This window comes from Lepidochelys kempii, chromosome 26 (assembly GCF_965140285.1).
Source record: "Lepidochelys kempii isolate rLepKem1 chromosome 26, rLepKem1.hap1, whole genome shotgun sequence".
NCBI classification, from domain to species: Eukaryota; Metazoa; Chordata; order Testudines; family Cheloniidae; genus Lepidochelys; species Lepidochelys kempii.
This window is the reverse complement of record NC_136405.1, coordinates 14,839,343-14,852,421: the sequence shown is the minus strand read 5'-3', so window position 1 is coordinate 14,852,421 and position 13,079 is coordinate 14,839,343. Positions and strand designations below refer to the sequence as shown.

The 13,079-nt window shown below is 49.4% G+C and overlaps 1 protein-coding gene across 1 annotated transcript in view; it reads right to left on the bottom strand.

The window, feature by feature from the left end:
* The window catches only part of FER1L5 (fer-1 like family member 5), an 88,720-nt gene that overhangs the window by 58,586 nt on the left and 17,055 nt on the right, over positions 1 to 13,079 (bottom strand). The window contains exons 8-12 of the mRNA XM_078850636.1: positions 11,887 to 11,937; positions 8,904 to 8,934; positions 8,109 to 8,224; positions 6,775 to 6,895; positions 6,127 to 6,230 (exon numbers count right to left, since the gene is read on the bottom strand). Coding sequence (XP_078706762.1) covers positions 6,127 to 6,230; positions 6,775 to 6,895; positions 8,109 to 8,224; positions 8,904 to 8,934; positions 11,887 to 11,937 — 423 coding nt within the window. The remainder of the gene's footprint in view (positions 1 to 6,126; positions 6,231 to 6,774; positions 6,896 to 8,108; positions 8,225 to 8,903; positions 8,935 to 11,886; positions 11,938 to 13,079) is intronic.

The window sequence follows — 13,079 nt, the reverse complement described above, 5'->3', positions numbered from 1 at the left end:
CGATCAATCCTGACACGCAGGGGCTGTTGTGATAATTGGGCCGACGCATTTACCCTTACTGTGAGTTTAACTGTAAAGGTGAGTGTACATTCATAAGATCTTACAATGAACTATAACATCAAGCACTCATGGGAATAGATACAAGAATAGTGGACAGAAAATCTATTAATCTAAACCAAGAAGGCCACATTGATATAATCCAAGGACAGGAAATTCTACTTGTCAAAAACAGATGATGTGAAGCCGGATGTTAATGAACCAGAATTGGTGTTTCAGAGTAGCAGCCATGTTAGTCTGTATCTGCAAAAAGAAAAGGAGTACTTGTGGCACCTTAGAGTGTGTTGGATATTAGGCCTAATTAGTGGACAAAATAATGAGGGAACGGGCTATTGCACCCAGCACTCCCTTTCTGAAAACCAAAAGGACAGAGGTTACTGGAGCAAGCTTCACCATCTTGGCTACGACCCCCGCCCTGGGACCATGGGCCTTCATCATCGTCCAAGGCCCCAACTCCGTGGGTGCTCCAGCCTGGAGCACCCATGGAGAAAAGTTAGCTGGTGCTTAGCACCCACTGGCAGCCAAGCTCCCCTCCCTCCCCCCAAGTCCCTCCCGCCCGCCGCAGGCCCCCGCCGATCAACTCCTCCCCCTCCCTCCCAGGGCCTCCTGCATGCCGCGGAACAGCTGTTCAGTGGCGTGCAGGAGGCGCTGGGGGGGGGAGGAGTGGGGATGGGGCGTGCTTGCGGGAAGGGACGGAAAAGGCAAGGTGGGGGTGGAGCGGGGGCGGGAAGAGGAGGGGTGGGGCGTTGGGGGAAGGGGTGGAGTGGGGGGCGGGTACTGGGGCGGAATGGGGGAGACTTGGGGGAAGGGTGGAGTGGGAGCAGGGCCTGGGGCTGAGTGGGGTTTGAGCACCCCCGGGGAAAATTAGAAGCTAGTGTCTGTGATCATCCTGATCCTGAGAAGTGTGCTGATCAGACCAATCCCGAAAGAGGGACCCAGATGACATTGCCACCCCTGCCGGCTTCAGGAGAATCTCAAACACCACCTGGGATGTAAGACTGTCTCTCTCTCTCTCCACTTTGTGTGTCCTTTTCCTTTCCTGCCTTAGTTCTTCTCTTTCCTATCTCTCTCCTTTTACCTTCTGCTTAACAAGAGACTGGCTTAGCCAGCCAAGCCTGGATATTTTTAGCACTGCTATAAACCTGTGACCAGAAAGAGGCAGCTAAAAGCAAAGGCCTAACCATCGCAAAGCTGGTACGAGTTTGCCAGGCCTCAGAGTGCCTTGTGCCTGTGTTTCTCCAGCAGGGAGGCTGCAAGTGAGAGTCAACACCAGAGAGAGAAGCTGCATTTTCTACCTTTCCTGTTCTTTCCTCTCCCCTTTTGTGTGTGTTTTTCTTGGTGTGTCTTCTTAAGAAACAGGATCAGACTTTAACAACAGCAGCAGCAAGGACAGCTCCAACCCTTCTCAACTTGCTTCTTCTCTTTTCCCCCAAAAGGACAGTTATTACCATCTGAGAGACTGTCAAACAACGGTGCTTTTCCTTCAAAAATTGACGTCAGCAACAACAGTGACATCTCCAGCCTATCTCAACTAACTCTGGGCTTGTCTTCAAGCATAGCACTGTAGCTGCGCCCTGTAGTGGTGTAGTGAAGACGCTACTATGCGGATGGGAGAGCTTCTCCCGAGGGCATAGTTAATCTCCTCCCCAAGAGGCGTAGCACTGTCTACACAAGGGGCGAGGTCGGTGTAACTACGTTGCTCAGGGGTGTGGATTTTTCACACCCCTGCGCGACGTTGTTATACCGATACAGACCTGTAGTATAGCCCAGGCCTTCTCTTTTACTCAAAGAGACAATTTCAGACTTTAACCAACCGCAGCAATCACAACTCCAGCTCATTTCAACTAATCATAGAATCATAGAATATCAGGGTTGGAAGGGACCTCAGGAGGTCATCTAGTCCAACCCCCTGCTCAAAAGCAGGACCAATCCCCAATTAAATCATCCCAGCCAGGGCTTTGTCAAGCCTGACCTTAAAAACTTCTAAGGAAGGAGATTCCACCACCTCCCTAGGCAACGCATTCCAGTGTTTAACCACCCTCCTAGTGAAAAAGTTTTTCCTAATATCCAACCTAAACCTCCCCCACTGCAACTTGAGACCATTACTCCTTGTCCTGTCCTCTTCTACCACTGAGAATAGTCTAGAACCATCCTCTCTGGAACCACCTCTCAGGTAGTTGAAAGCAGCTATCAAATCCCTCCTCATTCTTCTCTTCTGCAGGCTAAACAATCCCAGCTCCCTCAGCCTCTCCTCATAAGTCATGTGTTCCAGACCCCTAATCATTTTTGTTGCCCTTCGCTGGACTCTCTCCAATTTATCCACATCCTTCTTGTAGTGTGGGGCCCAAAACTGGACACAGTACTCCAGATGAGACCTCACCAATGTTGAATAGAGGGGGATGATCACGTCCCTCGATCTGCTCGCTATGCCCCTACTTATACATCCCAAAATGCCATTGGCCTTCTTGGCAACAAGGGCACACTGCTGACTCATATCCAGCTTCTCGTCCACTGTCACCCCTAGGTCCTTTTCCGCAGAACTGCTGCCTAGCCATTCGGTCCCTAGTCTGTAGCTGTGCATTGGGTTCTTCCGTCCTAAGTGCAGGATCCTGCACTTATCCTTATTGAACCTCATCAGATTTCTTTTGGCCCAATCCTCCAATTTGTCTAGGTCCCTCTGTATCCTATCCCTGCCCTCCAGTGTATCTACCACTCCTCCCAGTTTAGTATCATCCGCAAATTTGCTGAGAGTGCAATCCACACCATCCTCCAGATCATTTATGAAGATATTGAACAAAACCGGCCCCAGGACCGACCCCTGGGGCACTCCACTTGATACCGGCTGCCAACTAGACATGGAGCCATTGATCACTACCCGTTGAGCCCGACAATCTAGCCAACTTTCTACCCACCTTATAGTGCATTCATCCAACCCGTACTTCTTTAACTTGCTGACAAGAATACTATGGGAGACCGTGTCAAAAGCTTTGCTAAAGTCAAGAAACAATACATCCACTGCTTTCCCTTCATCCACAGAACCAGTAATCTCATCATAGAAGGCGATTAGATTAGTCAGGCATGACCTTCCCTTGGTGAATCCATGCTGACTGTTCCTGATCACTTTCCTCTCATGTAAGTGCTTCAGGATTGATTCTTTGAGGACCTGCTCCATGATTTTTCCGGGGACTGAGGTGAGGCTGACTGGCCTGTAGTTCCCAGGATCCTCCTTCTTCCCTTTTTTAAAGATTGGCACTACATTAGCCTTTTTCCAGTCATCCGGGACTTCCCCCATTCGCCACGAGTTTTCAAAGATAATGGCCAATGGCTCTGCAATCACAGCCGCCAGTTCCTTTAGCACTCTCGGATGCAACTCGTCCGGCCCCATGGACTTGTGCACGTCTAGCTTTTCTAAACTACTTTCTTCTCTTTTACCCTTCCCACTACAAAACCCCCAAACCAGTTATTACCGTCTTTAAAACCATCTAAGAGACTGTTTGCAGTGATGTTATAACTGTGTTGGTCCCAGGATATTAGAGAAACAAGGTGGGTGAGGTCATATCTTTCCTTGGCCCAACTTCCGTTGGTGAAAGAGACAAGCTTTCGAGCTACAAGGAGCTCCTCTTCAGTACAGAAGAGCTCTATGTAGCTTGAAAGCTTGTCTCTTTCACCAGTGGAAGTTGGGCCAATAAAAGATATCAACTCCCCCACCTTGATTCTTTAAGAGACTCTCAGACAAGATGTTCTTGTGGCACCTTAGAGACTAAACAAATTGGCTAGTCTCTAAGGTGCCACAAGTCCTCCTTTTCTTTTTGCGAATACAGACTAACACGGCTGCTACTCTGAAACCTGTCATCAGACAAGATGGATTTTCCTTCTAAAAACTTTCTCCAGTTAAAGGGAAAGGGAATGAGGATTGTTGTTAAAATTAAAGCCTTACTTAATACTTTATATTTCAGATGCTTTACTTGTGTTTCCTTCTCTTCTGTATCATCAATAAAAAGTTAAAAGAATTTGTAATAGTGTGTTTGCCACGCTGCTGAGCAGGCTGAGGTCTCTGTGTACCAAACCTTGGACCTTGTTTAACATGCTTAATGTTGGACAGTGACTGGCTCATATTAACACCTTTGGCCCATGTATTCCATCCGAATTAATACAACAGGGCCCAGTTTGACTCTCAGCCCGCAGGGATGGAAGTTGTTTGGCTGTGCGGCTGCAAACAAATCTTGCTTGGACTCCAATAGAGCAAGTTCGCTATGGAAACTGCCGCAGGATAATAACTACCAGCCCGGCCGTGGTACCAGGAGTGCACTGGTTACCATACGAATGGGATAGGGATTCAATCCGTGGTGTTCTGTAGAAATTCCTACTGCTAGGTTTACTTTACAGGTGTATCCACACGTCTGCTGGACGGCCCGACGGCATCTGTAACGAATGGGCCCGCGTGTGTCTGCCGCCTACCGGGTGCAATCAGTCCTGCTCAGCCGTGTGTAACAGGCTCTTTACTGTACTCCCAACAGCTCATGGGGATTCTCCTTTAGCTCAAGGGGGGAAGCTGAATTCTATCACCTCCGTTGCCGTGGCACTTCTAGGGGCCACACATTTGTTACTGCACTGATGTGTTAGAGTTTAGAGTACAAGACTGGCTGTTGGTGAGGAGACTGAAGTTGCCAGATGCTCTCCCAGGAGGTCACTTTTCTGACCAGAGCAAGCCGTCAAGAACACTATCCCCAATAATGTCACGGCTAACCTGGTGGCTGAACTTTGTGACTTTCTCCTCACCCATAACTATTTCACATTTGGGGACAACGTATACCTTCAGATCAGCGGCACTGCTATGGGTACCCGCATGGCCCCACAGTATGCCAACATTTTTATGGCTGACTTAGAACAACGCTTCCTCAGCTCTCGTCCCCTAACGCCCCTACTCTACTTGCGCTATATTGATGACATCTTCATCATCTGGACCCATGGAAAAGAAGCCCTTGAGGAATTCCACCATGATTTCAACAATTTCCATCCCACCATCAACCTCAGCCTGGTCCAGTCCACGCAAGAGATCCACTTCCTGGACACTACAGTGCTAATAAACGATGGTCACGTAAACACCACCCTATACCAGAAACCTACTGACCACTATTCCTACCTACATGCCTCCAGCTTTCACCCTGACCACACCACACGATCCATCGTGTACAGCCAAGCTCTACAATACAACCGCATTTGCTCCAACCCCTCAGACAGAGACAAACACCTACAAGATCTCTATCAAGCATTCTTACAACTACAATACCCACCTGCGGAAGTGAAGAAACAGATTGATAGAGTCAGAAGAGTTCCCAGAAGTCACCTACTACAGGACAGGCCCAACAAAGAAAATAACAGAAAGCCACTAGCCATCACCTTCAGCCCCCAACTAAAACCTCTCCAGCGCATTATCAAGGATCTACAACCTATCCTGAAGGACGACCCAACACTCTCACAAATCTTGGGAGACAGGCCAGTCCTTGCTTACAGACAGCCCCGCAACCTGAAGCAAATACTCAACAGCAACCACATACCACACAACAGAACCACTAACCCAGGAACCTATCCTTGCAACAAAGCCCGTTGCCAACTGTGCCCACATATCTATTCAGGGGACACCATCACAGGGCCTAATAACATCAGCCACACGATCAGAGGCTCGTTCACCTGCACATCTACAAATGTGATATATGCCATCATGTGCCAGCAATGCCCCTCTGCCATGTACATTGGGCAAACTGGATAGTCTCTACGTAAAAGAATAAATGGACACAAATCAGATGTCAAGAATTATAGCATTCATAAACCAGTCGGAGAACACTTCAATCTCTCTGGTCACTCGATTTCTGATCTCAAAGTGACTATCCTTCAACAAAAAGACTTCGAAAACAGACTCCAACGAGAGACTGCTGAATTGGAATTAATTTGCAAATTGGATACAATTAACTTAGGCTTGAATAGAGACTGGGAATGGTTGATTCATTATAAAAAGTAACCTATTTCCCCTTGTTTATTCCTCCTCCCCCCCTGAAACATGTTACCTACCGTTTTCCCTGCAAAACTAACTTCCACGGAAGGGTCAACGCAGATTCTTTTGTCGACATGCATATGGAACATGGACCTAAAGTAATGCAGAAAGGAGTCCTCCACTGGAGAGGGAAGAGAGACGTATTCGTGTCAGATAGCTTTCGGCTGGCACAATTAGCTCCTGCTGACCGTCTATGCTTGACTGGGAGACCCAAAACCTCCCCTCGGCTGAGGGACGGGATTCGAGGGTAACAAGGGTCTACAAGGGCAGAGGAAGCTGATGACATTGGAAAGCAGGCAGGCAAAGTGGGGGGCAGGCCACCCTACAATAGTGGGCAAAGATCCTAATGCATTTGCCTCCAGCCCCTCTAGGAGCTGTCACTGCAGAGGGGTGAGCCACAGGGACTGTCAAACCCTTGTGCTTCCTATGTTGTGGTAGCAGCCATAATTGTGCTAGGTGCTGCGCAAACATCACAAGGCCCAGACCCTGCCCAAGGAGCTGAAATGACCGAGGAATCATAGAATATCATAGAATATCAGGGTTGGAAGGGACCCCTGAAGGTCATCTAGTCCAACCCCCGAATAGTCCCTGGAGTCCTGGCTCCCATCCACCAGCTCTGACTCCCAGGCCATGGAGAGGTATCCTCTGCGCTATATGACACATACTTTGGGGTATATCCTCAGCTCTGTATATGCGGAGCTGAAAGGTGGCCATGCATACAGGCATCGCGGCAGGCTTGAGAAGGCTGGACTCGACATCCTCGCTCTCCATAGGCTTGTCCAGCTCCTGAGAAGAGAGAAGAGTGCTGGGAATGTAGACAGGCCCAGAACACAACCGCAAGACAGTCCCACCAGCAGAGCAATGGAAGAAGCAGAGGAGGGGATGTGGTGTGTCTGAGACCAGGCGTCTCACTGCTCCAGAGAGAGCCAAAGGCATGTGGTGAGCAGGTTACTTTGCAGCCTGTGCGGTGTTAGGGTCAGATCCTGATGCCCCTGGAGCAATGAGGGCTCTGCCAGGGGCTCCAATGGGAGGAAGACTGGGCCCTTGTGCTGCGGCCGGGAGCCATCTTGGGGCACTTGTGTATGAATGGCGGCCTGCAGGGGCCAGAGAGCACGGCCTGGGGTGGGCAGAGCACGAAGCCAGGTATGGAAGGGTGAGAGTGCAGACGCAAAGAGTGACCTGATCTGCAGAGACACTGAGCACCCACAGCTGCCTCGACGTGCCGCGGGAGCTCAGCGCTTCCGACAACGCAGGGCTCCTCTGCTGAATCACTCTCGACTCAGGCTAATCACTGCTGAGTCTTGCTGGTCGGTGGTTCAGTGAGTTCCAACAAGGGCCCGAAGCATGGGCGGCTGGTGACCCGGCCATTGGGGGAGGCTAGCCCCCGGGCCCTCCCCTTGTGCCCAAGGCCCTGCCCCTCCCCATCTGACCCCCCTTCTGCTTCCCCTCCCCCACAGGAGCCCAGGGCACCCCCACCGCAGCCCCCAACCCCAGTGCCGGGCCGCCAGGGGGCGAGGCCCCAGCCCTGGTGCTCCGGGTGGGGTGGCCCCGGCACCGGCTGCCCTGACTCCCTGCGGGAGGCAGGCCAGCCAGCCCCAGCCAGCCCGGGCCAGCCAAGGCAGAGTGCTCTGGGATCCGCAGGAGGGGGCCTGGCCTGGGGGCGGGGTGTGGGCGGGGCCAAGCTAGGCGGTTCGGGAAGGCACAGCCTACCCCTGCCCACGATACCCGCTGCCCACGGCCTGAGGCGGGGTCCTGGAGGGAAGCCTTGGAACAGCCAAGGCAGGTGCAGGCTGTGTTCATGTTTTGCAGATATCAGTTTGCAGATATCAGATAACTGCAGATATCAGTTTTGCAGATATCAGTCAGATATGTTTTGCAGATATCAGTAGACCCAAGACCGTGGGAGGGAACTGCGGTGGTTTGGGCACGGACTCAGGATGGGGTAGGAACTCAGCGGGATCACTGCCGGTGTCATGTCCCTTTCACAGGTGGTGTTTACCGGTGCCTGGTCCCCGGCTCCTAGGACACAAAGGCTGACTTTCAAGTAGCCTCTCAAGCCCGCATTCAGATGAGTAGGGTGGTAAAGGCTGAGCCATTTCCAGCTGAGAGCATGGCCTGGGAGAGAAGGACAGCAGCGTCTGCTATTTGTGCAACTCATCGTATTCTTCCCACCCCACACTCAGCTTCTTTCCAGGCACAGCTTCCAGGGCCACAAGGGACCACTGTGACCCAGAGAAGCTGGCTAGGAGCCAGCAGCATGCCCTGGTTGCCAACAAGGCCAATGACACATTGGGCTGCGTTAGTAGGAGCGTTGCCAGCCGATCGAGGGACGTGATTGTTCCCCTCTATTCGGCACTGGTGAGGCCACACCTGGAGTATTGCGTCCAGTTTTGGGCCCCCCACTACAGAAGGGATGTGGACAAATCGGAGAGAGTCCAGCAGAGGGCAACAAAAATGGTCAGGGGGCTGGAGCACATGACAGATGAGGAGAGGCTGAGGGAACTGGGCTTGTTTAGTCTGCAGAAGAGAAGAGTGATGGGGGGAATTTGACAGCAGCCTTCAACTACCTGAAGGGGTGTGTGATCTTTCACTCCATATTCTTTATGAAAATATGCTTATGCTATGAACAGGTCATAACTGAGATGTACTTTATGCAAGATGAGTCTTGTAAGGTATAATTGGAAAGGTCGTAATTTACTGAATGTGATTATCCTATTTGTACGCCTGTATCATTTCTGTATCTGGAGTTAGTAATAGTGACTAGGTATCTGTATTTCAAACAGCCTTCACCTACCGGGAGAGTCGTACACATGGCCAACCTCAAGCTGTGGAGAGGGAAATGGAGCATGTTAGGGGATAACAATAACAACACTACCCGGCATTCCTCTAACACTCTCCCTCTCAGGATCTCCATTCAGGTGGGGAAAGTGAGGCACAGAGCGGCAAAACGATGTGCCCAAACTTAACGGCAGAGCCTGGAATAGAACCTGGACCACTTGACTCCTTGTTCTGTACTTAAAAGCACGGCACAAGGCCGCGCTGACGCTAAGGGCTGGTCTATACTTACCATGCTGCTGCGTTTCACTGGTAGCCGTTCTGCTGGAGCACTTCCTGAAGACGCTACTACGCTGACGGGAGATCGTCTCCCTTTCACGGAGGCGCTCCGCCTCCCCAGGGGGCGGTAGCTATATCGACAGGAGAAGCCCTCCCACCGACACAGCGCGTCTACACCGGGGGTGAGGTCGCTGTAACTTATGTCACTCACGGGGTGACTCATTCACACCGCTGAGTGACATCACTTATACCGACGTGAGTGATAGCTCAAGCCTAAGAGACACAAAATCAGAGGCAAAGTAGAGCTAAGCTAGCCGCTGTTGTTCCGGCTCTGCTCATTCCTATTGTGACGTGATGCTCCATATTCTGTATAGAAATATGCTTATGATGTGAATATGGCATAACTAAGATCTACTTTATGCAAGATGGCTCCTGTGAGATCTCATTGGAAAGGTTCTGATTTACTGAATGTGATTATCCTATTTGTATGCCTGTATCATCTCTGTGTCTGAAGTTAGGAATGCTGACTATGTAACAATTACAACTGTGTGTGTACTTGGGGAAACACCCACCGGACAGCAGGCAATCTTCCTGAATGAGCCATTTAAGAAGGACAATACAACTCTGGAGACACTAATCTCCCACCTCCCGGAGGAGCTTCCTGGGATTGCATTGACACTACAAGATCCGGTGGTAATGTCACCTGATGAAAAATACCCCCTTAGACACGGCTGGTACTTTTCCACTGGAAGCAAAGGCTTCCCGCCTTATGTCAATTCTATTCGAGGCTGGGAGGCAAGGCCAATGGGATTCTCCTCCATTGCCTACCCAAGAAGAAAGACTGCTGAAAGTACCTGAAGAGACAAAGGAACTAAGCTGAGGGAAAGGCAAGGGCTGAGTCCAGACTGAGACAGTCTAAAGAGTCTAAAGAGAAATAACTGGAACTCTGAGCTACAGAAATTCTGCATCCTGCCCAAGTCAACAATTAGGGTGAGAAATTACATGTTTAACCTGTTTCCTTAGTGAATCAAGCTTAGTTTGCGTGTTTTGTTTTATTTGCTAAGTAATCTGGGTGTGTGCTGGAAAGGGGTTAGAGAGCCTGGCACAGCAACCCAGTGCAAGGGAAACCCCAGGCTGGCAGGGCTGAGTGGGATCCCAGCACATCAGGTGGCATCCCGGATTGGGGTAGAGGTCTAAGCCATCACACCTGTCATGCGTGGTACTGGGAAATGGGGTGGGGGAATTGGGCTGGCTCCAAAACAAGATTTAATGAAAAATCTTGATGTTTCAACATTTGCTTCCATTCCAATGCAGAACAAAACTAAGACCTTTTAAATTGGGGAGAGGGATTGACCAGTCCGTCCCAGAATGGCGAATAGCTGGCCGTCTAAGGCATTCCCTTCATTCAGGCTAGGGACTTGAACCTTAGGGCAGGTCTACACTATGGGGCAAAGTCGACCTAAGTTACACAACTCCAGATACGTGAATAACATAGCCGGAGTTGACATACCTTAGGTTGACTTATTGCGGTGTCTACACCAGTTTCTCCCGTCGACTTACCTTATGCTTCTCACTCCAGTGGTGTACCAGAGTCAATGGGAGAGCGATCAGCAGTCGATTTAGCAGGTCTTCACTAGACCCGCTAAATTGACCCCTGGTGGGTCAATCACCACGTGTCGATCCCCCGGTAAGTGGAGACAAGTAGCTAAGGAGACAAGTACCTTAGACTCCTACATCCCAGGTGTGTTCTAGACAAGTAGCTATTCTGGCAGTCTCTTGCTCTGGTTTTGACCAGAAATCCCATCCTGGACCTGAGAAACCTTTCTGGCAAAATTTCAGTCAAAATAGATGTGTTTCTGTGAAAATGTCCAGTTTCAGAAAACCAAGATTTTGTTAAAAAGTGCCTGACCAGCTTCAGTCAGCAGTAGATGAAGTCATGGTTCAGGGACAGCTGTTCACACCCAATTCCTGGCTGCCTAGAAAAGTGGTGACTGACTAGGAGAGAGACAGGGACAAAAATCTAGGAACATATGTTACAGTGGACAAGACAGACAATTTCATCCGCACGTTACCACAATGTGCCAGAGGCAGGAGCAAGGTAAGGGGGAGAGTGTTCATAGGTAAAATTTTAATGAATGACTGGAGTAAGGATAAGTTATTGACCCACTTGAGAATTGTAACCAATTGTGGAGATCGCTACTTGGAGACAACGGATGATTCCTAAAGAGCCCCTTGGGAGCAGGGCTGGCCAGAAAACAAGAATCCCATTTCACACATTTTCACAGTTTTGGCCTTTGTTTTGTTTTGCACTGGGACAAGCAGAGCCCTTTGAAACCTTTCACCAAAACCAGAGCATGAGTGCGCATCACTAGAACAGCCCACTGGTTAGGGCACTCAGCTGTGATGGAGGAGGAAGTAGCTCAGGTCTGCTCTGCTCTGCCTGATTCAGAGGAAGGACATGAAGGTGGGTCTCCCATACCGTAGATAAGTGCCCTAACCACCTGGCTATTGGCTATTCTGAGATGGGCTGGTCTCTCTCTCTCTCTTGCTCCCTCCCTTCCAGGAAATTCTCAACCAGCTCTACTTGGGAGTGAGCATTGCCTGTATGCTGGTTGCCACACCCATGCATGCAACATCACCAGGGAAATATCACCAGGAAAATATCTACTGGCATGGTCCAGTCAGCTGGCTCTGCCAAGATTATTACATCAGCTGTCACTCACCTTGAACACTCCAATGATGGAATCCGCTCGCACTGCCCTTGAGTTCAACACCTAACAAACAAACCCAAGACTTCGGTTCACCATTCTTGTGCTAGGAGGTAAAGCCCCCTTCTTCACCCCCACCCACCTGAGGGACAGCATGATGGATCTATTATCCACAATTCCCAGCTCTGAGGCCTGAAGGGTCTGTAGGCCTGATTCTTCAATGCCTTGCACCCTGTCTCATCACTTACACCTGTGTAAAATTCTACAAAATCAGAATTCTCCACGCAGCTTGCATAGGAGAAATGACTGCATAAAGTGCAAAGCAGAGAAGAATTGGAGTTCAAGTCTTGAAAGCTCTAAATGGCAACTAGGCTCTGTGAATATAAAGTCCATAGATTTATAAATCTAAAGGTCAGAAGGAACCATTGTGATCATTTGGTCCTGCATAACACAGGCCACCAGACTTTTAGGTGTTTTAGAAAAATATCCAATCTTGATTTAAAAATTGTTAGTGATGGAGAATCCACCATGACCTTTGATAAGTTGTTCCAACGGCTAATTACACTCAGGGGTAAAAATTTGCTCCTGTATTTGCCTGGCTTCAACTTTCATCTATTGGATTTTGTTATACCTTTGGCTGCTACACTGAAGAGCTCTCTATTCTCGAATTTCATTTCCTCATGCAGGAATTTATAGACTGTGATCAAGTCACCGGATATGTCACAAGCCCCTTAACCTACCCTTTCGATAAGCTAAATAGATTAAGGTCCTTGAGTAAGGTGACCAGATGGCCCGTTCTTATAGGGACAGTCCTGTTTTTTGGGACTTTTTCTTATATAGGTGCCTATTACCCCCCCACTCCCTGTCTCGTTTTTTCACAGTTGCTATCTGGTCACTATCCTTGAGTCTCTCACTATAAGGCATGTTTTCTACTCCTTAAACATTCTCATGAACCTTCTCCAATTTATCAACATCTATTTTAAAATGCAGGCACAAAACTGGACACAGTATTCTAGTATTGGTCTCACTGGAACGGAACTGGAATGGAACTGGCCATACTGGAACGAGAGATTTTGAGCTGCTCTATTTTCCTAAGCACAGCACTGAAAATATTGCTTTGACACCATTAACTGAAAATAGGGGGAAGAACTAAAAATTTTTTGAGTGACCAGGGAGATTGAAGTGTTCTCCTACTGGTTTTTGAATGT